The sequence below is a fragment of the Sturnira hondurensis genome, unplaced genomic scaffold, assembly GCF_014824575.4.
Source record: "Sturnira hondurensis isolate 20B ecotype Veracruz unplaced genomic scaffold, ASM1482457v3 Scaffold0011568, whole genome shotgun sequence".
NCBI classification, from domain to species: domain Eukaryota; kingdom Metazoa; phylum Chordata; class Mammalia; order Chiroptera; family Phyllostomidae; genus Sturnira; species Sturnira hondurensis.
In genome coordinates this window covers 293,211-319,427 of record NW_028084199.1, presented here as the reverse complement: position 1 = coordinate 319,427, position 26,217 = coordinate 293,211, and the positions used below count along the sequence as shown (strand labels likewise).

The 26,217-nt window shown below is 41.0% G+C and overlaps 1 protein-coding gene across 5 annotated transcripts in view; it reads left to right on the top strand.

Moving 5' to 3' along the window:
- Positions 1-26,217, top strand: part of KIF4A (kinesin family member 4A) — a 116,074-nt gene that overhangs the window by 11,643 nt on the left and 78,214 nt on the right. For all 5 annotated transcript variants that reach the window (XM_037060283.1, XM_037060282.1, XM_037060280.1 and 2 more), the window contains 4 exons: positions 796-962; positions 1,405-1,499; positions 24,343-24,459; positions 25,080-25,255. In XM_037060283.1, the coding sequence (XP_036916178.1) occupies positions 796-962; positions 1,405-1,499; positions 24,343-24,459; positions 25,080-25,255 (555 nt within the window). The remainder of the gene's footprint in view (positions 1-795; positions 963-1,404; positions 1,500-24,342; positions 24,460-25,079; positions 25,256-26,217) is intronic.

Here is a 26,217-nt window from a genome sequence, read left to right as displayed (position 1 = left end):
GGAGGAATTGAAGGTGAATCTGAGGTTTCGAGAATAGAAATATTAATAGAAATAGAGAAGTAGTGGATAGAGTCAGTGTTGGTGAGAGGAAGATGAGTCTGACTTATAATTTACTGATTTCAAAGTGTAAGTAGCAGGCAATTATAAATAAAAGACTAGAAATTAGGGCACCAATATAGATTTGGGAGCTCTGGAGTAATAAAATCATAGCATATTGGGGCTAGCAGGGACTTTATCTAGTTCAGTCTTGAGAAGCTCCAAGAGATTTTAGCTTGTACAAACTCTAATAGCTAGATACAGTACCAAGCCCAGGATCCTGGTTTTCTGGCTTCCTACGGAAGCTATGCTGTGCAATTTCCCCTAGTGGAAAATGAAGTTTAAAATGGATCAGAGGTATGGGGAGGAACCTAAGTTCCCACAGAAGAGAAAGTAGCAAAGAGAAATACCATAGCTGTTTATGTTACTCTTACCATCCTTCAGGTCAAAGGTTACCTTCATTTGGGGTTCCTTGGAAGGCACCTGATCCATTGCTATCCTAAAATCAAGAGAGCTTTTCTAGCTCCAGTATTGGCCAGTACCTTGTTTTGGAAGCCCCTAGGGGAGATTGGAGGCCTTGGTTTGCAGGGATCCCAATGATTAGGGTTCCTATATAAAACCACGGGTCTTCTATTCAATATTTATTAAGGCTCTACTGGAACGTCAAGGCATTATTTCTTCAAACCATCACTTCTATTTCCGATAAAGTATTTGAAGTATGTATCCTTAGGGAGTTTTATTTTTCTTTCTCTGACTTAGATTGTGGGACTCACTGAGAAAACTGTTTTAGTTGCCCTGGATACTGTTTCCTGTTTGGAGCAGGGCAACAACTGTAGGACTGTGGCCTCAACAGCGATGAACTCCCAGTCATCTCGCTCTCATGCCATCTTTACAATCTCCATAGAGCAAAGAAAGAAAAATGACAAGTAAGTTACAGTCTAAAGAGTCAAGATTTTTTTTTTAATTATTTTTTAGACAGGGGAAGGGAAGGAAAAAGAGGGAGAGAAACATCAATGTGTGGTTGCCTCTCACACACCCCCTACTGGGGACCTGGCCTGCAACCCAGGCATGTGCCCTGACTGGGAATCGAACTGAGATCCTTTGGTTTGCGGTCCCGCGCTCAGTCCACCGAGCTACACCAGCCAGGGTGAGTCAAGATTTTTAATGTGAGTTCTAGTCAAGTTGACCAGTAGGTCGCTTCTTCAATTGCTTTGACAAAGCATCTGACATCAGTATGCTGAGCACTAGTAATGAGTGGGGCTATTGGACCAACTTGAAAGAAAAGAAGAGCTGGCGGTCAGCTATGAGACTCAGCTGTCCTCAAGCTTGTGTACTCTTCTCACTTGTGGCATCCTGTCATTATCACAGGAATAGCAGTTTTCGCTCCAAATTGCATCTTGTAGACCTTGCTGGATCAGAAAGGCAGAAGAAAACCAAGGCTGAAGGGGATCGTCTCAAAGAAGGTAAGGATGGTTAAAGCCACAGTTGGAGATAAAACCTTCTAGCACTCTTCTTCTTGGTATTATTGGTGTCTTAACTGGGATAGTTCAGGTCCCAACCTAACAGTACCTACAATTCAAGCCAGACGCTGATTTCAGAAATAGTGAAAAGTTGTTTCTTTTCCTTGCGCTCATTTCCTAATTTAGGTGTGAGATTTGGATCTGGCCCTTGGTTTGATTTCATCTCATCCAGGCAAGTTTTTATTTTGTTTTGTTTTCTTTTCTCTTCTTTTACCCCCCAACTACTTATGATTAAAATCAATATTCTTAAGTATTCACGGTCTTTCCCAGATGTCACATAAACCTCATCAGCATGGTTTCCATATCTTCATTTAAGTTATTGGATAGAAATGGTGACGCTCCTAAGGCTAAAAGAATCTATGGTGTGTGCTATTACAAACCTTTGTCTAGCATGAAAGTGACCTGGTAAGCTGCATGCTGTGTGAATGGTCTTTAAAGCAATTATTAATCTATCTAACAAAAATTAACAACCAGCTCCTGTTTATCAATTTTAAAGATCTTATTCTTTTATTTTAAGAGAGACAGGAAGAGAGGGATAAAGAGAGGGAGGGAAACATTGCATGTATGAAACGTACATCTACCAGTGGCCTCTTACAAGCACCCAACAGGGAACCTGGCCCACAACCCAGGCATGTACCCTGACTGGGAATCTAACTGGTGATCTTTTGATTCACAGGCCAGCACTCAATCCATTGAGCCACACAAACCGGGGCTGTTTCTCAATTTTATACTTAAGGATCTCATAAAAGATTTCATTAATGCCTTGCTAATGTCCAGATATACTATATCTACCCTATTTCTCGTTAGTTACCAGCTTAGTAACAGTACAAAAAGGAAGTAAGGAGGCCCTGGCTGGTGTAGCTCAGTGGATTGAGCGCGGGCCTGCGAACCAGAGGATCGCGGTTCGATTCCCAGTCAGGGCACATGCCTGGGTTGTAGTCCAGTTCCCTGCAGGCCAACTCCCAGCAGGGGACGCACAAAAGGCAACCATACATTGATGTTTCTCTCCCTCTCTCCTTCCCCTCTAAAGCTAAATAAATAAATAAAATCTTTAAAAAAAAAAAAAGGAAGTAAGGATTAGCCTAAATCAACTTTTTTCTTAGTGAATTCAAGCTGGCTTCTAGTGCTTATTCTTCCATTTCTAGGTTCTTGCAAGCCATCCCTGTAATAATATAGAAGACACATCAGACTTACTGATCTGTAATTTATGGAATTAACTTCTAGCTCTTTTTTTTGAATTTTGAAATTACATCTGCCCAGTCTTCTGGAACATCTTTTTCTCCGAGATTTCTCAGAGATCACTGACCTAGCTTCAGCACTCGCATTTGAAATTGCTGTTAGGTCCAATTTACTTGGCTAGAATTCATCTGGCCCAAGATATTTGACCTCCAATGAAAGTAGCTGAGCTCTCACTACCTCCTTACCTTGGGCTTCAGGTCCCTCAGGAACTGAGAAGGCAGAAGCAACAAGTGTAATTGAGGACTTTTACCTTTGTCATTTAGCCGTATTATACTGCTGGCACAGGGCAGAGACTATTTCTTTCTCATTCAGCTTTTTGTTCCGAATGTAGTTAAAAGTAACCTTTCTGTTCTGCATTAACCTTCTTATTTAAAGGTTCTTGTGCCTCTTTTATCTTTCCTTAGGTGTACGGTTCTGAGTTATCTTTTAACGGCTCTTTGAGATGGAATTCACAGCCATGAGATTCACCCATTTACACTGTCCAGTTCAGTGGATTTTAGCATATTCATAGAGTTGTGCATTCACCACTGCCATCTAATTTTAGAGCACTTCCATCATTTTCCCAAAGAAGCTTAATATCCATCAGCAGTCACTCCTCTTTCCCACCCCTTCTCTAACCCTAGGCAACTACTAACCTATATTGCATATTAATATAGTCATGCAATAAGTGGTCTTTTGTGACTGGCTTGTTTCACTTAAGGTTTTTTGTTTGTTTTTTTAAAGATTTGTTGTGTGAGAATTTTTTTTTTTTATCTAAGCATAGTTGACATGCAATACAGGGTGGGGCAAAAGTAGGTTTAGAGTTGTTCATATGGAAAATAATACATAATTAATAAGTGGCAATACAAGAATAAACTGTTTCACATACTCACAACTGTAAACCTCCTTTTATCTAATCCTATATTATTTTCATTTCAAGTGTACAACATAGTAATTTGACATTTATATGCCTTACAATGTGGTCACTGTGATAAGTCTAGTAACCATGTTTTACCATACAAAGTTATTACCATTCTACTGACTGTATTCCTTGTGCTGTGTATTACAGTGGTGTGACTTATTTTGTAACTAGAGGTATATACCTTTTATTCCCCTTTACATTTTTCTTTTTTTTTCTTTTTAATATATTTTATTGATTATACCATTACAGTTGTTCTATTCCCCCCTTCATTCCCCTCCACCCGCACACTCCCTCCCCCACCATTCTCCCCCCCTTAGTTTATAACCACGTGTCTCAAGTTCTTTAGATTCTATATTTCCCCCACTATTCTCGCCCTCCCCCCTATCTATTTTCTACCTACCATCTATGCTATTTTCTGTGCCTTCTCCCCCCTTCTCCCCCTCCCACCCCCCTCTTTCTAACCCTCCATGTGTTCTTCATTTCTATGGTTCCGCTCCTGATCTAGCTGTCCTCTTGGTTTGCTTTTGTTTTAGGTGTGGTTGTTAATAACTGTGACTTTGCTGTCCTTTCACTGTTCATATTTTTCATCTTCTTTTTCTTATATAAGTCCCTTTAGCATTTCATATAATAAGGGCTTGGTGCTGATGAACTCCTTGAACTTCATCTTCTCTGAGAAGCACTTTATCTGTCCTTCCATTCTAAATGAAAGTTTTGCTGGATAAAGCAATCTTGGCTGTAGGTCTTTGGATTTCATGACTTGGAATACTTCTTTCCAGCCCCTTCTTGCCTCTAAGGTCTCTTTTGAGAAATCCGCTGACAGTCTGATGGGTACTCCTTTGTAGGTGACTGTCCCCTTATCCCTTGATGCTTCTAGGATTCTCTCCTTCATTTTGGTCTTGGCTAATGTAATTATGATGTGCCTTGGTGTGTTCCTTCTTGGGTCCAACTTCTTTGGCACTCTCTGAGCTTCCTGGATTTCCTGGAAGTCTATTTCCTTTGCCAGACTGGGGAAGTTCTCCTTTATTATTTGTTCAAATACGTTTTCCACTCATGGCTGTTTCTTTCCCCCTTCTGGTACCCCTATAATCCGGATGTTGGAACACTTAAAGATGTCCTGGAGGTTCCTAAGCCTCTCCTCATTTTTTTGAATTCTCATTTCTTCATTCCTTTCTGGTGGGATGTTTTGTTCTTCCTTCTGGTCCATTCCATTGATTTGAGTCCCAGTTTCCTTTCCATCGATATTGGTTTCCTGGACATCTCCCTTCATTTCAATTAGTTTAGCCTTCATATGTTCCTCTAATATGATTATGACTATGTTCCTCTAATTTGTGACTATAATGTACCAGTTCTGTGAGCATCCTGATAAATAGTGTCCTGAATTGTGCTTCTGAGAGGCTGGCAATTTCTCGGTTGCTTAGAGTTATTGGCTCTGGGACTTTGAGTTCTTCTTGCACCATCTTTTGGGCTGTTCGTGCCTGTTAAGTAGCAGGATCGGAGCCCTAAAGTGTTCACTAGAGCAGGGCAACTAAGTCGCTGTGTTGTGACGTTGTATGTGGGGGCGGGGTCAAAGAGGGACAATGGCTTCCCATCTGCCGCCTGCCACCGAGTCACCCACCGGCGCCGCAGCCACCACCGTCACCAGGCCCACGCGTTTCGTTCCACTGCACACGAGTGTGCCACCGCCATCAGCCCTCCACCACTGGGTTCGCCCCCTGGGGCCTGTGTGGTCCATCTCACTGTGCGCGAATGTGCGACTGCGGTCAGTCTGCCCCACACCCCGACTGGTTCCGGGCTGCCTGCGCACCTAGGTCGGGGGATCTGTCCTGCCCGACCCAGCTCCGCTGCTGGTTCCGCCTCTCTTACCGTCCCCGTTGAACGGTTCGTAGTTGTCGGACTTCCGTATAATTCCGTTTTCTGGTCTTTGGGTGTGTCCTAGTTCTCCAAACCTTTGTTGTGTTCAAACTTGGTTGTGGGAGAAGGCACAGTGTTTCCACCTATGCCTCCATCTTGGTGGAAGTCTCTACATTTTTCAACATACCCTGAACCCCTCCCCTCTGACATCATCAGCTTTTTCCCTATTCAGGAGCCTGTTTCTGTTTTATTTTTTTAAGATTCCACATATACGTGACATCATATGGTAATGTATTTGTCTTTGTCTGACATTTCACTTAGCACAATACCTCTAGGTCCAACCATGTTGTCAGAAATGGCAAGATTTCATTCTTTTTATTGCTGAGGAATAGTCCATTGTGTATGGATACACCACATCTTCTTTGTTCATTCTTCTATGAATGGGCACTTGCATTGATTCCATATATTGCTCATTATAAATTATGCAGCATTAAACATAGGGGCACATACATCTTTTTGAATTAGTGTTCTGGATTTCTTCAGTTAAATGCCCAGAAGTGGAATTGCTGGGTCATGTAGCAGTTCTAGTTTTAATTCTTTTTATTAAAGGAGGTTTTTTTAAAAAGTTTTTAAATGTATTCTTAGAGGGGTAAGAAGGAAGAAAGAGAGGAAGAAAAACATCTGTGCGAGAGAAACATGGATTGGTTGCCTCTCGCATGCCCCCAACTGGGGACCTGGCCTGCAACCCAGGCATGTGCCCTGACTCAGAATTGAACCAGCGACCTTTTACTTTGTGGGATGACGTCCAACCCACTGAGACATACCACTCGGGGAGATGTTTATCCATCTTAATACTTATAGCTCTGTTCTAAAGTTTTATTTTAAACCAGAGTCTTAGGGTTTCTTAGTATAAAATCATATCAGTAAAAAGAACATGATCTCTTTGTGAATATTTATCCCTATCATTTCTCATGTTTTTTATTAGCAAGGAGAAAGATGTTGAAGGATACACACTGGGCTTGTAAAATTGCTTTTCTTGCATGGTGGGAGAGTCTAATTTCTGTTTTTAGTTGGAATGGTTTTATTGTTTTAATATTTGAAATGATAATTGCTACTGGTTTGGGTGAATGATATTTAATTCTTTTAGTTCTAGAAAGTCTTTTTTATGTTGTGCTTTCATCTTCTTGAGTGATCTCTTTTAGACTCAGTTGGCTATTTCCTTCAGCAACTCTATTTTATGAAAGGCTTATGTGAGGTTGTCTGCTTCTTTCTATCTTAGGCTTCTGGGTCCCCTTAGGTATATTGTTATTTTTCTTTCTCTTCTCACTGGGGCTCAAGTCCAATGCTGATGTCCCTTAAGTCACAACAGCTATGTGACTGGAAAAGGCTCAATGGTTTGTACTCATGAGCCAGCACTGTAGAAGCGGTCATGTCGTCAGTCAGCTTCTCACACCCTTGGGAGGCATTCAGGGGAGGCTTCTCTGACTCTTGTTCTCTGGTGCTGTTCTTGTTTCCGAGTAGAGAGGACGCAACCAACTCTTCAGTTTCTTTTTTTTAATTTTTATTTATTTATCTTTAGAGGGGAAGGGAAGGAGAGAGGGAGAGAAATATCAATGTATGGTTGCCTCTTGTGCGTCCCCTGCTGGGAACTGGCCTGCAACCCAGGCATGTGCCCTGACTAGGAATCGAACCGCGATCCTTTCATTTGTAGGCCCGTGCTCGATCCACTGAGCTACACCAGCCAGGGCTAGCCTCCAACTCTCCAGTTTCTTGTCAGCGTTTTCAGATTCGGGGAAGCCTCCCTTGTCACATGGGCAATGTCTACTGTCTCCTGGGAGTTCATAGAGTCCCACAGGCCAAACCTTTGCCAGCGGCCAGGTTCCCATCCTTGCATTTTGGCTCTCCCATATCGAACTCCAGGCCTTTAGCCTAGAGTTCTCAGTTGTTCCAGAGAGAACTCACTCTCAGGTCTCAGACCCACCCTGTGAACTCCCTCTCTCAGCAGCTACTTGGCGGAAGGACAGAGTAGACAGATCTGACTTGTGGATATAGGGGGTCTGGGCTATCTTCAACTCCCCATCTTCCCAAAATCCATCAACATTTTAAAAATATACTGCCAAATTCCCACAAAGGCCTAGATTATTCATTTTTTGTAAAGTCTTTTAACTTTTCTACTAAGTATTGTTACCAACTTGATAAGTGAAAAATGCTATCTCATTTTCTTTCCTGTAGTTATCAGTGAAGTTAAAAATACTTTTAGCCCTGGCCAGGTGGCTTAGTTGGTTGAAGCGAAATGGGTTTGATTTCCAGTTTGGATATGTGGCTGGGAGGAGGCAACTGATTGATTTCTCTCTCTGTTTCTCTGTCTCTCTGTTTTTCTCTCCAACCCCTCAACACACCTCCCTGTCTGTCTCTCTAAAAATCAATGAACATATCCTTGGGTGAGAAATAAAAAAAATACTTTTCTATTTATAGGACATTCACGTGCTGGATTAATTTACCTATTCAAGATATTTTACTTTCAGCCCTGGCTGGTGTGGCTCAGTGGATTGAGCTCGGGCCTGCGAACCACATGATCATGGTTCAATTCCCAGTCAAGGGCACATGCCTGGGTTGCGGGCCAGTTCCCAGCAGGGGACTCATGAGAGGCAACCATACATTGATATATTTTTTAAAAAGATATTTTACTTTCTTTTCTCAACATGGGTGCTGCACATTTCTTTTTAAGTCTATCCCTATTTTTTTGTTGAGACTTTAAATATAAAACAGATTCAGCTAACTGCCACATGGAGTATAAATAGATTACAGATGGATAACAGGTTATTCAATGGAAGTATAATGCAGTGTACAGAAAAATGCCCAAATCATAATTTTCAACTCTGATGAATGTTCACAATGTGAATATACCAATGTCACCACCACCCAGATCAAAAAACAATATGACGAGCGTTCCAGAAGTACCACTTGTGCCCACTTCAGTCTCAGTCTTCCCCAGAAGGTAACCTTTGCATCTGATTTCCTTTCATTCAATGTAAAGTCCCTAGAAAAGTGAAAGGATGCCTAGTTGAATTCAGATAAATGGCTAATCATTTTGTGGGGAACATACTTATATTAAAAATGATTCATCATTTATCTGAAATTCAAATGTAATTGATGCTTGTTATTTTTTCCCTTTGTTAAATCTGGTCACCCTAACTCAACATTATGCTTGTGAGACTCATCTATATCATTTCACGTAGTTGTAATTCATCCATTTTCACCACTATACATATTCTATTGGTGACTGTGCCACAGTTTATTTTTCTTTTCTACTGTTGGATGGGCATTTGGGTAATTTCCCGCTTGGGGCTGTTATGAATAGTGCTGCTATAGATATTCTTGTACATGTATTTTGGTGAGCATATGTACACGTATTCCTTCAATCCCGAATCCTCCTGTAACTGTTACACTATCTCCTTCCGTTTAGAGTCAAGCTCCTCAAAAAAGTTCACACTGCTTAGCAACACATGTGATTCATTCGTAGTTACAGGGTTTTTTATTTGTTTTGTTTTGGGGTTTTTTTGGTGAGATAGAGCACACATGGCAAAAACTGCATAAATCATGTATATCATTTAATAAGTAATTATAAAGTGAACACCCATGTAACTATCACATAGGTTGAAAAAGAACATTTCTAGCACCTGTGTCCGTGACCTCTCTCAGGTCACAACCCCCTTCCTTCCTTCTTGAGGTAACCGCTCCTGATGTGTATGATAGTAATTCCCTTGCTTTCCTGCACAGTAGTGCCATCTGTGTATACATCTCTAAATAGCATAATTTAATTCTGTCTGTTTTTAAACCGTATATCAATGGAATCATACTGATGTGATCTTTTGTGTTTTGCATCTTTCATTCAACATTGGGTATGAGATTCATCCATGTTGCATATAAGTACAGTTCCTTTATTTCCACTTTGCTACAGTAGTCCATTGTATGATTAGACCAATATTTATTCTTTCTACTGCTGATGGATATTTCAGTTGTTTCCAGAATGAGGCTATTGCCAACAATGCCCCGATGAACATTCCTTTTTAAAGAAGAGTTTATTTCTTTATATTTAGAGAGGGGAGGGAAGGGAGAAAGAGTGGGAGAGAAACATCAATGTGTCGTTGCCTTTCGAGCACCCCCTACTGGGGACCTGGCCCGCAACCCAGACATGTGCTTGCCCTGACTGGGAATGGAACTGGTGATCCTTGTTCGCAGGCTGGCACTCGGTCCACTGAGCCACACCAGCCAGGTTACTATGAACATTCTCATTCATGTAGCCTGATACTTATGTGTATGAATTTTCTAGGGTATACACCTCAAAGTAGAATTACTGGGTCCTAGGGTGCATACACACCCAACTGTCCAGTATATGAGAGTCATCATTCCACATTTCCCAATAATGTTTTGCCAGAATTTAAAATTTTTGCTATTCTAATGGGTGTGATAAACTTCATTGTGGTTTTAATTTTCATTGCCTCAATGACTAAAGGGGTTGGTCACGTTTTCATATGTTTATTGGCCGTGTATATTTTCTTTTCTGGGAAATGCCTGTTCTAGTCTTGCCTATTTTCCTATTATCTTCTTCATACTGATTTCAAAAATAGTTCTTTACACGTGTACTATAGAGTCTAGTCACTGGTCAGTTATATTCATTGTAAACCTCCCCACCCCCACAGGTTTTGCAAATATCTTGTCCCTCATCTCTGGCTTGTCTTTTTCCTCTCTTTTCATTTAGGATTGTTTTTATTCTGTGTCTTGTTTAAGAAATCGCTTAGTACCTAAGGTCTGGAAGATACTCTTCTATATTATCTAATAAAAGCTGCACAGTTTTGCCTTTTCACACTTACATCTTTAATCCACCTAGAACTCTTTTCTGTGCATGGTATGATGTAGGGGTCCAATTTTGTTTTTTGTATAAATGCCCCTTTGTCCTCACACTATTTGTTGAAAAGTCCACCATTTCTGCCACTGATGAGCAGTGCCATTTCTGTCATATATTAAGTGCCCAAATCTGCCTTGGTCTGCTTTCTGAGCACTCATTCTATTAAGTGAAATTCAGTCTTCCAAGTGTAAGTACATAGTGTGTCTCCCCACTTATTTAGGACTTTTTAAATACTTTTCAATGATTTCCCCTGTAGAAGTCTTATCCATCTTTTGTTCTATTCTTAGGTAATTTGTATGTTGACAGTATTGGAAGCGATATTTTTAAATCTTTTTACTCAAGTATAATATACAAACAGAAAAGTACATATATTATAAGTGAATAGCTCACTGAATTTTTATAAAATGAACAAACCCATGTGAACAGCATGAATAGATTCTTTTAAAATTTTGTATTCTAGTCCTGGCTGGGGTAGCTCAGTGGACTGAGCTCGGGCCTGTGAACCACACGATCGCGGTTCGATTCCCAGTCAGGGCAGATGCCTGGGTTGCAGGCCAGTTCCCAGCAGGGGACACGTGAGAGGCAACTATACATTGATATTGATCTCCCTCTCTCCTTCCCTTCCCCTCTAAAGATAAATAAATAAATTCTTTAAAAAATAAATAAAATAAAATAAAATTTTATATTCTAACTTTGGTTATAGTGTATGGAAGTACAAAATTTATTTTTAAATATTTAATTTTATTTTAAAATTTAATTTATTTAAAAATAAATAAAAATATTTATTAAAATATTTATTTTTAAATATTGATTTTGTATCTAGGCACCTGTTTTTAGGTAGTCCATCTACCCTGTTTTGGGTAGTCCATCTTTACCCACCTTGCCAAAACCACCATGTCCAATATCACCAGTGATACCTTAATTACCAAAGCGGTTGGGTCTTTTCGGTGCTAATCTTTTCTAACCTCTCTGTGGCATTGACACTTGCACATTCCCTCCTTGAAACTCTTCTCCTGATTTGTAAATTCCCACTCTCCTAGTTCTTTCCTTAACTCAAACTATTCCTTTTTTAGTCTCTTGCTTTTTCTTCTTCCTGTTCCATTTTGCTAATTATTGCTCCCAGCATGAGCTCCTTGATTAGGAACAAGTACCCACTACCTGATGTTAGTTCTTTCTTAGCAACATCGTAGAGACACACACACTTTCAGTCTCTTCCTGTTGTCTCTCCAGAGTTTATGCCCTCACCCCGAACACCTGGTCAACAGCCCCCTAACTCTGGCTTCTTGGAAGCATTCCATCCCAACTACCATAGCTACGTTAATCTCCTTAAAAATACCACTTCGTACATGGTCCCTCCCCTGGTTGGAAACTAAGTGACCTCCTCCCGTGACCTGTATATCGCCACATAAAGGATGGAGTCGGAAAACCATAGCCAGGTCTTCCAGAGCCTTCATCCCTGGCCTGTCTCCTCAACTGCCTTTCACAGCTTCCCTGCCCACACTCTCCACTGCAGCTACATGGCCTGCACCACGGGCCCTGCTGATTCTGGCTTCTGTGTACTTTCCTTATAGCCGTCTCCTCTTCTCTCCCAGAATGCAGCCACTCCCCTACTCCCCCACCAACCACCTAACAGGGAATGTCCAACCTTTTGGCATCTCTGGGCCACACTGAAATAAGAGTTGTCTTGGGCCAGCATTAACGATACAAATGCTGATGAGCAAAAAAAAAAAAAAAAGTTTTAAGTACATTCACGATTTTGTGTTAAGCTACATTCATAGCCATCCTGGGCCATATGCAGCCTGTGGGCTGAGGGTTGGACACCCTGATAGAACATAGCCATCTTGCAAGGTCCAACTTAAGTCTTGGGGTTTTTGAAGTTGCCTTTTATAATTATATCACCATCTAATGTACTTTTACTCCTCTGAAATTCCATAGTATCAGGGGGCTACCTTGTCATTTTTCTGTCTCCTCTGTATTTCCAGTTTCATCTGCCACCATTTCCCCACAAACTACAGGAGTCCAGCCACGGCAGTGCGCTCATTGTTTGCCAAACAGTACTGTCATTACAGACCTGTGCCGTGCTACTTGTATATTCTCTGCTGATTTTCTTTCTTTTTTTTTTTTTGTCTCCCCATGGCCTTGTAACTCTGGTTCCATCCAGCACCTCTGTTCCTCCTGCACTTTTAGCCTGTCCTTCTCTACTGACTTTCCCCCTCTACTGATGTGTTTCTCCCATTTTCAAACAAAATTCTTCATCCTTCTCATACAGTAGCTCCCTTCCCTTTTCCTTTCACTCTGCTTTTCTCTTCCTACTGTTCAAGCCCGTCACCTCGCCACTCTGCACCATCCTAAGTAGTCCCACCCACTTAGATGCTTAGAGCTTCTACCCGTATGCCGCTGATCCCAGACCTCTATCTACAGCACATGTCTCATATCTACATTTCAGCCTGTAAGTGGAGTTGCCTGTGGAGCATCTCATAAATGACCCACAGACACCTCCCATTCCACATAGCTCACACTGAAGTCCTCGTCTCTTCCTGCCTCTGTTAAACCAGCCCCTCCATCCACTGCAGGTGATTCCAATAGGCCCCTAGTCACCCACACCAAAAACCAGGGCATCATTCCATATTCTTCCTTCACTCTGGCTCCTTCTCCCAGTCCCACCAGTCACCAAGTCCTGTGAGTCTTACTCATATCTCAGGTCCCTTTCTTTTCTCTAACCCTGCTACCACTACCTTAGTTCAGGCCTTCATCATTTCTTAGCTTACAGCTAGCTTTCTGATTGGTTTCCCTTTCAAGTCAGGCACTTAAGTCGTCTACCAAACAGCAGCCAAGATGTGCTTTATAAACTGGATATACCTGCTTAGAGATCTTTCCAGACCTCCCCACTTTGTACCGCACTGCTTAACATGGCCTCTGTATTTTAGCCCCACATACCTGGCTAGCATCATCTCACGCCACCCGTTCTTTGCCATCTGCTCTGCTAAGTCATATTAAGTGTGCCCAGTTCTCTCTTGTATGTGCATCTTTGTGTGTTCTGCTCCCTCTACTGGAAATGCCTTCCATCTGTTTTCACATGGCTAATTGTATTTCTTCTCAAGATTTTATTTATTTATTTTTAGAGAGAGAGAGAGGAAGGGAGGGAGTAAGACATGGACAGAAACATCCATGTGTGGTTGCCTCTCGCACGCCCCCTAATCGGGGGCCTGACCCTTTGTGCCTTGACTGGAAATTGAACTGGCAACCCTTTGGCTTACAGGATGACACCCAACCCACTGAGCCATACCAGTCAGGGCATGACTAATTCTATTTTGCCCTTATACTCAGCTCTGATTTTATTCCCCTGAAGAAACTGTCTTTGGCCACCCACTTCCTCCACCCACACCATCTACCATTTACCTCTTTTCTACACTAATAGTACCCCAACTGTATATTACAGTCATCTCCTTACCTGGCTGACTCCCCCAGTATATAGTAAGCCAATCAAAGATTGGAACTGTGTCTTACTCATCCTTTTTTAAATTGATTTGAGAGAGAGATTTGTTGTTCTACTTATTCATGCATTCATCAGTTGATTCTTATATGTATGTGCCTTGACCAGGATTGAACCCACAGCCTTGGTATATGGGGATGATGCTCTAACTAACAGCATTCCGTTGTATGACTAGACCAACTGAGCTACCCATCCAGGTGTCTTATTCATCTTTGAATCTCTAGAGCCTGGCATCGTGTGTGACATGTCATTGTAGGTTCTCACTGAATGCCTGAATTCTTTCTCCCTTTTGGTCTGACTGACAGTTCCTACTGAGATTTCAATTCAAATTCAGATATCACCAACCTATGAAACCTTTACTTTGGGTCAAAGTCTTTCCATCAATTGGACTCCATAGTGTTTTCTCATAACATTTTATTGGAGCAATCATTGCATTTTAACTTTCATTTGTCTCAAGGTATCGTTTGATTTAGTAGCATGTAATGCAGCTTCTCTTCTCAGGGGGAATCTCTACAGCTGAGATATCCCTCCTGATTCTTAACTGTCACATGTGGGTGTGGGCCCAGCCAATTTCATACCTCCATGCCCCTACCAGTCTTGGTGTGGCTTCTTTTTTATATCCTTAGTTATAGGACTTCAGCTCAGCTAGTCTTCAGATGGTTCTCTAGCTTGATTGTTCTATTATGTAGTCGGAATTTTGCTGTGGTCACAGGAGGAAGCAAGCACAGTGTTACCGCCTCCACCATCTTGACTGGATCCAGAGGATCTCTTCTTTAAACAAAACTTTTTTTAAAGATTTTATTTATTCATTTTTATTTTTAGAAAGAGGGGAAGGGAAGGAAAAAGAGAGGGAGAGAAATATCTATGTGTGAGAGATACATTGCTCAGTTGCTGGTTGCCTCTCACACCCCCCTGACTGGGGTACCTGGCCCACAACCCAGGCATGTACCCTGACTGTTGAACCAGCAACTTTTCGGTCTGCAGGCTAGCACTCAGTCCACTGAGCCACACTGGACGAGGGTGCAGCCAGAGGGCCCCCAAAAGAAGAATTTGCAATTGGGTCCAGAACTCAGGGTGTCCAGGAAATATTAAAAATATGGGATGTCCTCACCCCCCAAGTCTGAGCTGGGGGGATGGGATACATGGAGCAGGGCCATTCAGTTGTTTTGCATAGCAACAGTTTCGCAGGTAACCTCTAGAATGGTCATTTAACATATCTATAACCTTTAACTGGTTTCATAGATATGTTAAATAGCTGTGGCCATGCTTTGAGCCAGGGAGAAGGGAGTGACTTCCACTCAAGATGTAACTGGGAGGCAACTCCCCAGCCCCTGTTACAGTACTTGTGTGAGAGCTTGGAGATGACTGGCTCCACGCCTGCCCAGACTCGCTATGGCAGCCCAGTAAAGCTGGGAGGATGTGAGAGTCCTGGCAGGTGTAGCAGGTTGTGGGAGGAGTCAGAAATGGGGCTACAGAGAAAGATTGGCATGGGAATTTAAATGCAGACGTGGCAGTCATTAAGGAGAGAACCACGCGCTTTTGGCCAGAATGGGGATACTCACAGCCCTGTGAGAGAATCACCATGTAGCTTTAGCAGAGAGAACCATGTGCGGCTTTGGCCAGAGTGGGGGGGCCCCCTTCCCCCCACCCGCAGCCATGAGAACAATCATCACGCAGCTTTAGCAAAGAACCATCATGTGGCTTTGGCAGAGAATCACCACATGGCTTTCTATTTCTTTTCCTAAGATACGGTACTTCAGACCGGGCAAAGGGAGAAAGGACTGTGTGTGTTTGTGGGTGTTTTAGGGACTTTGGGGTTTTGATGAAGACATTAAGTCATTACTCCTAAGTCTGTATAACTTGAATAAATAATTCCTTTCCTTTTCTCCAATCTCTAACATGGAGAGCTGTAATTCTCTGGCAAAGGGAAAGGCAAACCTAGTACAGGGGAACCCCAGGAGAAGGGAGGGTCAACTAGGTAACATTGTGGGACCCCCTTCCCTGGTGGCCAATCCAGGAAAACCATGGGAAACCACATGTACGTAGCTTTACAACTACTTGTCACAGTAAAAGCCTAACAAAACTAGCCAGGAAGGATCTGCCCTATAAGAATAGAGTCCCTCTAGCCCATGAAGTCAATCTCTGCTTGGAGTTGGCCTGCTCCATGTTCTTGGCTATAAACTCTGGGTGTTGAGTTCAATTCTTTGTCCTGATCACTAAGAACCTGGTTACCTGTGCCCACCTGTGAAAACACCAGCCAGGGCTAAACGAAACTGTTCAAGGCATTTCTAACAGGTGAAATAAAATTTTTAAAGGATTTTAAATTCATATAAGTTTGTAAGTTCAAACTTACAATGTGTGTATAAGTCAATCTTCCAACAATAATAGTATTATAGCTGTTTTTATTTTCACTTATTTCTTTATATTAACTTGAATATCATAAACACTTTTATGATAAAAGATGCAATGCATCCAACAAATGGTTTGTATCCAGAACATATGAATAACTCTCAAAATTCAATACTACAAAACAGTCCACCTAGAAAATGGGCAAAAGACATGAACAGATATATCAGTGAACAGAATATACAGATGGCAATATGCACGTGAAAGATGCTCAATATCCTTCATTATTAAGGAAATGTGAATGAAAACCACAGCAAGCTGTAATCACTGCCCACCTCTCAGAATAGCTAAAGGAAATAATAGTGACAATACCAAATGCTGGCAATTGGATAAATTGTAGAGAAATGTACAGAAATTGGATCTCTCATACATTGCTCTTGGGAATGTAGAATGGTACAGACCCTCTGGAAAATAATATAATAGTTTCTTCTAAAAATAAACATATGCTCACCACATGACACAGCCATAGCACACTTGGGTGTTTATCTCACTGAACATGTACACAGAAAATCCTGTGCAGGATTGTTTATAGCTGCTCTATGTATAGTAAGCAAAAACTAGAAACAACTCAAGTGTCCAGCAGCAAGTGAATGGTTAAACGAACTGTGCAATATCCATGCCAAGTAATAGTACTCAGCAGTAAAAGTAATGAACTATTCATACAGACAATTACTTGAATGGATTATTAGTATGCTGAGTGGGATAAAAAGGCAAGTATTGAAAGGTTACATATTGTATGACACCATTTATACATTGTTGAAATAACAAAATTATAGAGAAGAACAGATGAATAGTTGTCAAGGGTTAGGGATGGAGGGGTGAAGGAGGTAGCTGTTGCCTATAAACAGTAGCACGAGAGCCCTGCAGTAATAGGACAGTTCTGTGTCTTGATTTTGGTGTTGGTCACATGAAATTATACATGTGATAAAACTGCACAGAAGTAAATGCACACACACACACAGTATACATGTAAAACCCAGTGAAATTGGAACGAGGTCTGAGGATTGTGCCAATGTTAATTTCCCAGTTTGGATATTGTACTATAATTATGCAAGATGTCACCATTGGGGGAGGATGGGTGAATGGTGCACAAGACCTTACCATGCATTTCTTTGCCACTTCCTGTGAATCTATTATTATTTCAAAATTAGGTTTTCTTTTAAATGCAATATAATGAAAAGTAATGTTTTCTCTTTCCCTAAATACTTAGTCCACATCTCCAAATATTCTTTTTTTCTATACAAAGGAAGCATACTGTGTACTCTGTTCTAATCTACCCTTTATTTGTTCAGCCAAATGATATTTGCTGAAGATTATACCATATTAGCATATATATCTGTATTGTGTTCTTTTCACGTCTATATATTGTATAGATATTTCATTGTATTTTGTTATACCATTCCCATATGATGACTGTTTAGCTTCAAACTTTTGGTAATACAAACTAGCTTCCAGTGAACATTCTTTTTTTAAAATATATTTTATTGATTATGTCATTACAGTTGTCCCATTCTCCTCTTCACTCCCCTCCACCCTGCACACCCCTCCCCAACCATTCCCCCCATTTCGTTCATGTCCATGTGTCACAAGTTCTTTAGATTCTGTATTTCCCATAGTATACCTGCCCTGCCCCCTATCTATTTTCTACTTACCGTCTGTGCTACTTATTCTCTGTACCTTCTCCCCTCTTCTCCTCCCACTCCCCTGTTGCTAATCCTCCATGTGATCTCCATTTCTGTGTTTCCACTCCTGATCTAGCTGTCCTTTTATTTTGCTTTTGTTTTAGGTGTGGTTGTTAATAACTGTGAGTTTGCCGTCCTTTCACTGTTCATATTTTTTATCTTCTTTTTCTTAGATAAGTCCCTTTAACATTTCATATAATAAGGGCTTGGTGATGATGAACTCCTTGAACTTGACCTTATCTAAGAAGCACTTTATCTGCCCTTCCATTCTAAATGAAAGCTTTGCTGGATAGAGCAATCTTGGATGTACGTCTTTGGATTTCATGACTTGGAATACTTCCTTCCAGACCCTTCTTGCCTGTAAGGTCTCTTTTGAGAAATCCACTGACAGTCTGATGGGCACTCCTTTGTAGGTGACTGTCCCCTTATCTCTTGCTGCATCTAGAATTCTCTCCTTCATTTTCATCTTGGCTAATATAATTATGATCTGTGTTGGTGTGTTCCTTCTTGGGTCCAACTTCTTTGGGACTCTCTGAGCTTCCTGGATTTCCTGAAAGTCTATTTCCTTTGCCAGACTGGAGAAGTTCTCCATTATTATTTCTTCAAATAAGTTTTCCACTCGTGGCTGTTTCTTTTCCCCTTCTAGTACCCCTATAATTCGGATGTTGGAACGTTTGAAGATGCCCTGGAGGTTCCTAAGCCTCTCCTCATTTTTTTTGAATTCTTGTTTCTTCATTCTTTTCTGTTTGGTCATTTTTTTCTTCCTTCTGGTCCACTCCCTTCATTTGAGTCCCAGTTTCCTTTCCATCACTATTGGTTTCCTGTGCATTTCCCTTCATTTCAGTCAGTTTAGCCTTCATATGTTCCTCTAATTTGTGCCTAAAATCAACCAGTTCTGTGAGTATCCTGATCACCAGTGTTTTGAACTGTGCATCTGAAAGGTAGGCTATTTCTTGATCACTTAAAATTATAGGCTCTGGGGCTTTGAGCTGTTCTTGAGTCATAATGTTTGGTCTGTTTGCACCTGTTATGTATGAGGGGTGGAGCCTTAGGTGTTGGTCAGGGCCTAGCGACCCAGTTGCTGGGTTGTGGTGCTGTATGTGGGGGTGGGGTCAGAGAGGGAAAAAAAGGCGCTTTGTTCCGCTCAACTCTCCCTCCGATTTCTGTCCCTTCTGCAGCTTCCCACAAGCAAATTGGGCCCCTCTGGTGCTGGTTCCCAGGTGTGTGGGCCCGTGTACTCTCCAGGACCCTGTGGGTCTCTCCAATGAACTCTCTGTGAGCCTGCGAGCCTCTCCCAGCCCCTCGACCCCAAGAAAGTCTTTCCAGTTGGTGCTTTCAGGCTCTAATTCCCGTCACTGGGGCCCTAGCCTGAGCGGTCTGTCTCACTGTTCACTTCTTCGCTTGGTTTATCTGCGCTCAAATGTGTGACCGCAGTCAGCCAGCCACCCTGCACCCTCGCTGGGTCTGCCTGTTGCCACCCCACACCTGGGATCCACCAACCGCCTCTGTCCCCGCTCCTGCTGCTGACTCCGCCCCTCTTACTGGTCTGACTGAATGGTTTGTTGTTGTCAGAACTTCTGTATAGTTCAATTTTCACTGTTTTGGCTGCATTTTTGTTTCTAAAACTTTGCTGTCTTTAAATTTAGTTGTGGGAGGGGGCACAGTGTTTCCACCTACGCCTCCATCTTGGCCAGAAGTCCCAGTGAACATTCTTAATTCTTAGTCTATGACATGACAGGGTTCTGACAGTTACAATTTTAAGGTTTTACATCTATTTTTTTAAAGATTTTATTTATTTATTTTTTAGACAGAGGGGAGGGAGAGAGAAAGGGAGAGAAACATCAATGTGTAGTTGCCTCTCACACACCCCCCTTGGGGGACCTGGCCAGTAACCCAGGCACGTGCCCTGACCAGGAATCAAACTGGCGACTCTGGTTCACAGGCCAGCACTCAATACACTGCGCTACACCAACCAGGGCTGTGTCTAATTTTCTAATAATTTGTTCTGGTGACTCATTATCAAGCAAATCCTGAATCATACAGATACGTAACTCTAAATTATCAACATTTTTAACAGCCTACTTTACATTACAATCTCAGGATTCTCTTCAATTATTAAACTGATCTAGGAGCTTTAATGAGGAAAGATAGGATATTTAAATCCAAAATTGAATCAATAATAATAATATCTTTTCTAATTTATCACTCCTAGGGCTTACAAGAAGCACTGCAATCCTGTTAGTTTTTTTTTTAATATATGAGACATCATTTATTTATTTATTTATTTATTTATCTTTAGAGGGGAAGGGAAGGAAAGAGGGAGAGAAACATCAATGTATGGTTGCCTCTGGTGTGTCCCCTGCCGGGAACTGGCCTGCAACCCAGGCATGTGCCCTGACTGGGAATTGAACCGCGATCGTGTGGTTCACAGGCTTGCGCTCAATCCATTGAGCTACACCAGCCAGGGCCTATTACTTTTTTTTAGTGTCATTGGTTAAGTGCTTCATGTGCACTATCTCATTTAATCTTTTCTATCTTTAGAAATTATGTATATGTATAATTTTAAGGTATGTAACATGGTGATTTGATATATATATTTATTATATATAATAATATAATATATATTATATTATATATTTATATAATATATAAATATAATATTCATAATATAATATAATATATATAATATATATTGCTAAATAATTAGCATAACATGACTTTCTTCCTCCTTCCCCTCACATAATTATCATATTTTTTACACGTGTGGTAAAAAATAACATTTAAGATTTACTTTTTAAAAAAGATTTTATTTATTTTTAGAGAGAGGGGAAAAGAAGGAGAGAGAGAGAAACATTGAGGTACAAGAAATACATCAGTCAGTTGCCTCTCTCACGCCCCCTACTGGGGACCTGGCCTGCCATCCAGGCATGTGTGCTGACCCAGAATCAATCTGACAGCCTTTCAGTTCATAGGCCAGCACTCAGTTCACTGAGGCACATGAGCCAGGGCAAGATTTACTCTCCTAACAACTATCAAGTATATAATATGATACTGTTAATTATAGTCATCATGCAATACATAAGATCCCCAGCTTATATTAGTAGTTGAATGTTTATGCCTTTTGATCAACATTTCCCATTTCTCTCACCCCTCAACCTCTGGTGACCATTATTCTACTCTCTTTCTATGAATTTAGCTGTTTTAGATTTCACGTATAATTGAGAACATACAGCATTTGTCTTTCTTTCTTGACTTATTTCACTTATCATGATGCCCTCAAGTGCATCATGTCACAAAATGTAGGGCTTTCTTCTTTTTATGGCTGAATAATATTTCATTATATATAAATACACACACACATATACATACACACAAACACACCCACATATTGGTTATCCATTCATCCATCACTGGACACTTAGATTGTGAAGCTATTTTTAATACCATATCATCTTGCCCTGGCTGGTGTAGTTCAGTGGATTGAGCACCGGCCTGTGAACCAAAGGGTCACCAGTTTTATTCTGAGTCAGAGCACATCTGGGTTGCGGGCCAAGTCCCCAGTAGGGGGCACGCAAGAGGCAACTGCACATTGGTGCTTCTCTCCCTCTCGCTTTCCTTTGCCCTTTCTAAAAAAACCAAAATCTTCAAAAAATACCATATCATCTTAACATGTTGAGTTCCACATTCATTGATAGTTCACAACTGACTATGATGCAGTGGTGAGTACATGGAATGAGCAACTGCCTCGGTCTGGTGTTTTACTACAAGCTCATGTGCTATAATTACTTGCACAATTTTCATGATTAGCTCTCCATGAGTGCACAGCCACAACCTCAAATTATACATTTGGAAAATACTCAAAGCATGGGTACAAATAATAGGGGTATTTTTAAAGACTGCAGAAAATTATTAAACCTTGCTGCACAAAGATTCTGTGTTGGTTGACCCTGGTGTGTTAATATTTGGTGTGTAGCACATTGCAGTGAGCCATTTAAATGCAGCTTTTAAATAGCGGTGATGGTTGTACAACAATATGAATGTGTTTAATGCCACTGAACTTTATACTGAAAAATGCTTAAAATGGTAAAATCTGTGTTACCACAGTGAAAAATAATTTTTAAAACAAAGTCCAAATGGCAGTGGCAGAAACTCTGCAGTACCTCTGTGGTTCCTTAAAGGATCCCTAAGGTTCTCAGGAACAGTTTGAGAACCACTGCCCTACAAGGTAAATACAAATACCTGAGCATGCCCTTTATGATCTGCCCTTAGCAGTCTTCTGGCATCTCTGTTACTCTTCAAGTCATAACTTTCATTGTATTCATATTGAACTACCTGTAGTTCCTAAACGTATCATGCTCTTGCACAAACATGTGCCTTGTCATGTGCTCCTTCATCTGCCTAGAATGCCCTTATATTCTTCCCTACCGTTCCCTCCTCCATTGGCATTGTCCTAGTCATCCTTCACAATTCAGCTTAAAGTTTTTTTAAAGGATTTTATTTATTTGCTTGTTTGTTTGTTTGTTTATAGAGAGAGGGGAAGGAGAAAGAGGGAGAGAAACATCAATGTTTGGTTTCCTCTCTTGTGCCCCATGCTTGGGACATAGCCTGAAATCCAGGCACGTGCCCTGACTGAGAATTGAACCAGTGACGCTTTCATTTACAGACCATTGCTCAATGCATTGAGCCACACCAGCCAGGGCTCAGCTTAAGTTTTTAATTCTTCTCTGATGCCTTTCTTTACCTTCCCATGTAAAGTTTACCACTCCCTCCCAAGAGAACCCATTTTTTATTGTACTATACATATCTCTTCCTTTAACCTTATCTTTGCAGTCATTTGTGTGTCTGTCTCTCCTGGTAGATGATGTACTCCTAAACAGTGGGGATTGTGACGTATTCATCTTTGTATCCCTGATACCTAGCAGAGTGCCTTAGAGCATTGTACACATTCACTGAGTGTTCAATGAAAAGACCCGGATGTGTGGAGTGAAAAAACAGGAAGAGCCCAGGATATCTCAAGTCTGCTGTTGGTTAGGTGACCAGTTAGACGGTGAGACAGTAAAAGGGAACAGTGCTTGAAGTGAAACAGATTTGCATGGAGAGGTGAATCTTTTTTGTTCGATGTTTTTATGCAGTGTCATGTGGGCACAGCCCCCTGGAAGTGATTCCGCAGGTGGCCAAAGTATAGTTTTGGACAACTGGCTTGGAGGTGAAGACTTGGGGAATCATTAATATGGGTATTTCTTGGAATTCTAGGCATGGATCAGATAACCCAGGGAGAGTGTGTGTAGTAATAAAAGAGCTTGAGACAGTCCCAAGAGAATACCATTTTATGGATGGAGATTAGAAAGATCATCCCATTAGGTGGACTGGGAATGGTTGAGAATGGGGACACAGTAGTTGCAGGCTCTACAGGGGAGACTTCAGAGTCCAAGAGTTCTTTATGGACATTTTCTAGCAATCACCTTTTTTTATCTCAAGCCTCTCCTTTTTCCAAGGTACCTGGTGCCTCTAAGTAAGCAATGTAGCTCATTTCCACAGAGAATAGAGATTGAGACCATGGACTTTGGAGCCAGACTACCTACATTAGATTTCTGACTCATCCACTTAGTAGCTGTGTGACCTTAGACTAGTTATCTAACCTCTTTGTGCCTCAACTCTTGTATCTGTCAACACAGGGATAATCATACTTTATAGGACTATTGTGAGTAGGTTTATAGTTGTGAGTATGTCAAACAAAAGCTATTCTTATGTTATTATTATCATTAATTATTATATTATTTCCATAAAACAGTTGTAAACCTACTTTGCCCACACTTGTGTAAAGTACCTAAAACAGGGTCTAGGTTATAGTAAACACTAGATAAAGTTAATGTTGACAGCATTCTCTCTATTATTATTGTTCCTTTGCAGACAGTTTAGTAATGATAATAAGATGATGAAAAATAGCTGTTCATGTCATTTCACAGAATTAATTTAAGGATTAAGTGTGATAATGGGTATAAAAAATAAGTAACTGTGCAAATGGTTATTGACATAGTGATAGTTATCTGTTTGCTTTGTATTCATGGGAAAGGACAAGAAGTGCCAACAGACTCAGTTGTGCCTATCCAGCATTTGAACCTTTGTCCTTTGACCTTTACTTAAAGAGGCACTCCAACAAAAGTGAACAGGCTTAAGAAATTTCCTTAAAATTGATGGGTGAATACTTCGGTGGGGTCTTTATTTCTTTTAACCTTTCTCGGGAGAAACATAGGTCAGAAGATCAATGCTTTACCAAGCAATTTAAATTTTTTCCCTGCTATTAGGTATTAATATTAACCGAGGCCTCCTGTGCTTGGGAAATGTAATCAGTGCTCTCGGAGATGACAAAAAGGGAGGCTTTGTGCCCTATAGAGATTCCAAGTTGACGCGACTGCTTCAAGGTAAGCACAAAGTGCCTGTAAAAATAGAGAGTAATTTCTAATGATATTGCTGAGAAAGTGAAAATGAAGCAGGGAAAAGGCCCTATGTTTGGACTGTCACATGCAGAGCCATCTAATTGATAAACACAAAAGAGAGACCTGTTGGCAAGCCGGCTGGTAAGATAATGGAAAGATGTCATATATGGCTTTGAGAGCCAAGAAGTCTGTACAATGCCAACTGTACTTAGTACTTTCTCTCTGAAAATGAGCTTGTTACTCTTTCTTTACTTGAACTGATAAACAATTCCTCGAAGAGTTCAAATCTACCTAGTGAGAGCATCTGAGAAATGGTTAATCGCAATAGCCGCCCCTGACTTACTCGGGCCAGGCCCCGGTTTTAACCTGATGAACTGCTGAAATCAGTCTCACTCAAGAATGAGGACACATGCAACAGGACTCTAAACTATTATTATTTTAAATATCAAAAATCTTTGTGTTTTTATATGGTCCCGAATGAGAAATTGGCAGATACTCAATTTTTTTCCCCTTACAGCTCTGGCTTTGAAGCCACCAGCCCATATGGACAGCTTCGCTTGCATTTTACTTGTTTGATTGCATTTCCTCCCATTGCTCTTTTTTAGATTCTCTAGGAGGTAATAGCCACACTCTTATGATAGCCTGCGTGAGCCCTGCTGACTCCAATCTAGAAGAAACATTAAATACCCTTCGCTATGCTGACAGAGCAAGAAAAATCAAGAACAAACCTGTTGTTAATATCGATCCCCAGACGGCTGAACTTAATCATCTGAAACGACAGGTATAAGGGACTTAAAATTTGATGAGAAAAGTTAGAAGAATGTGAATGGAATGGTAGAGCTGCTTCTGCTTCTGCTTCTTAGCTCCTCCTCTACCCAGAGGTTTAGAGATACTGGTGAAACGTCGCATTGGTTTGGGGAAGTATTAATGTGTTAATAATTCCTATTAACATTTGTGTTATATTTAAGGTTGGGGGGTGGCATTGGAGATTTCACTGATAAAGCAGTGAACATTGAGAGACAAGACAAGGTAGGTAGGCAGGAATCGGATCCTGAAGGCCCTCGAATGACTTGTTAAAGAATTTGGAATTCAACCTGAAAGCTATGAGGAGCCATTGAAAGATTCTGTGTAAGAGGGTGACTTGGTGAAATGTGTGTTTTAGGGAGATTACTCTAGCATATATAAAGAAAGTGGATTAGAGGTGGGTGTGACTAGGAATAAGAAAATAAATTAGGCTGTTGTAATAGGCCTGTACTCCAAAAGGCAATAGCAATAGAGATGGAGAAAAGAGAACAAATTGGGAAAGAAAACAAGGAAATAGAATGTGTAAGGCCTACTTGGTAACAAATTTGATAGGGAAGGGGGGAGGGTGAGGATAATCGAGGTTCATTCCCAGGTTTCTTGCTTGGACAATTGAATAAACGGTAGTACCAGTCACTGAGTCGGGGACTACAGGCTGAAAAACAAGGAAGTGATGAAACTCAGTTTGGGGTATTTTGAATTTGAAAGGCCTGTGGGGGACATCTAAGTAGAGTTGCTAAGGAAAGGAACAGAATGCTGTCGGATGGACAGTGAATGCTAGATAAGGAAGTGGGGGAAGCTGATAGGCTCTTCTTTCAAGAAGGCAAGATATAAGAAGACAAGAGGTAGGTAATCAATAGTCAAGGGATATAGTTTGTTTTTCAAATATGGAAGACTTGAACAAGTGAATGGACCAGTGGGGAAAGACTGAAACTAAGAATA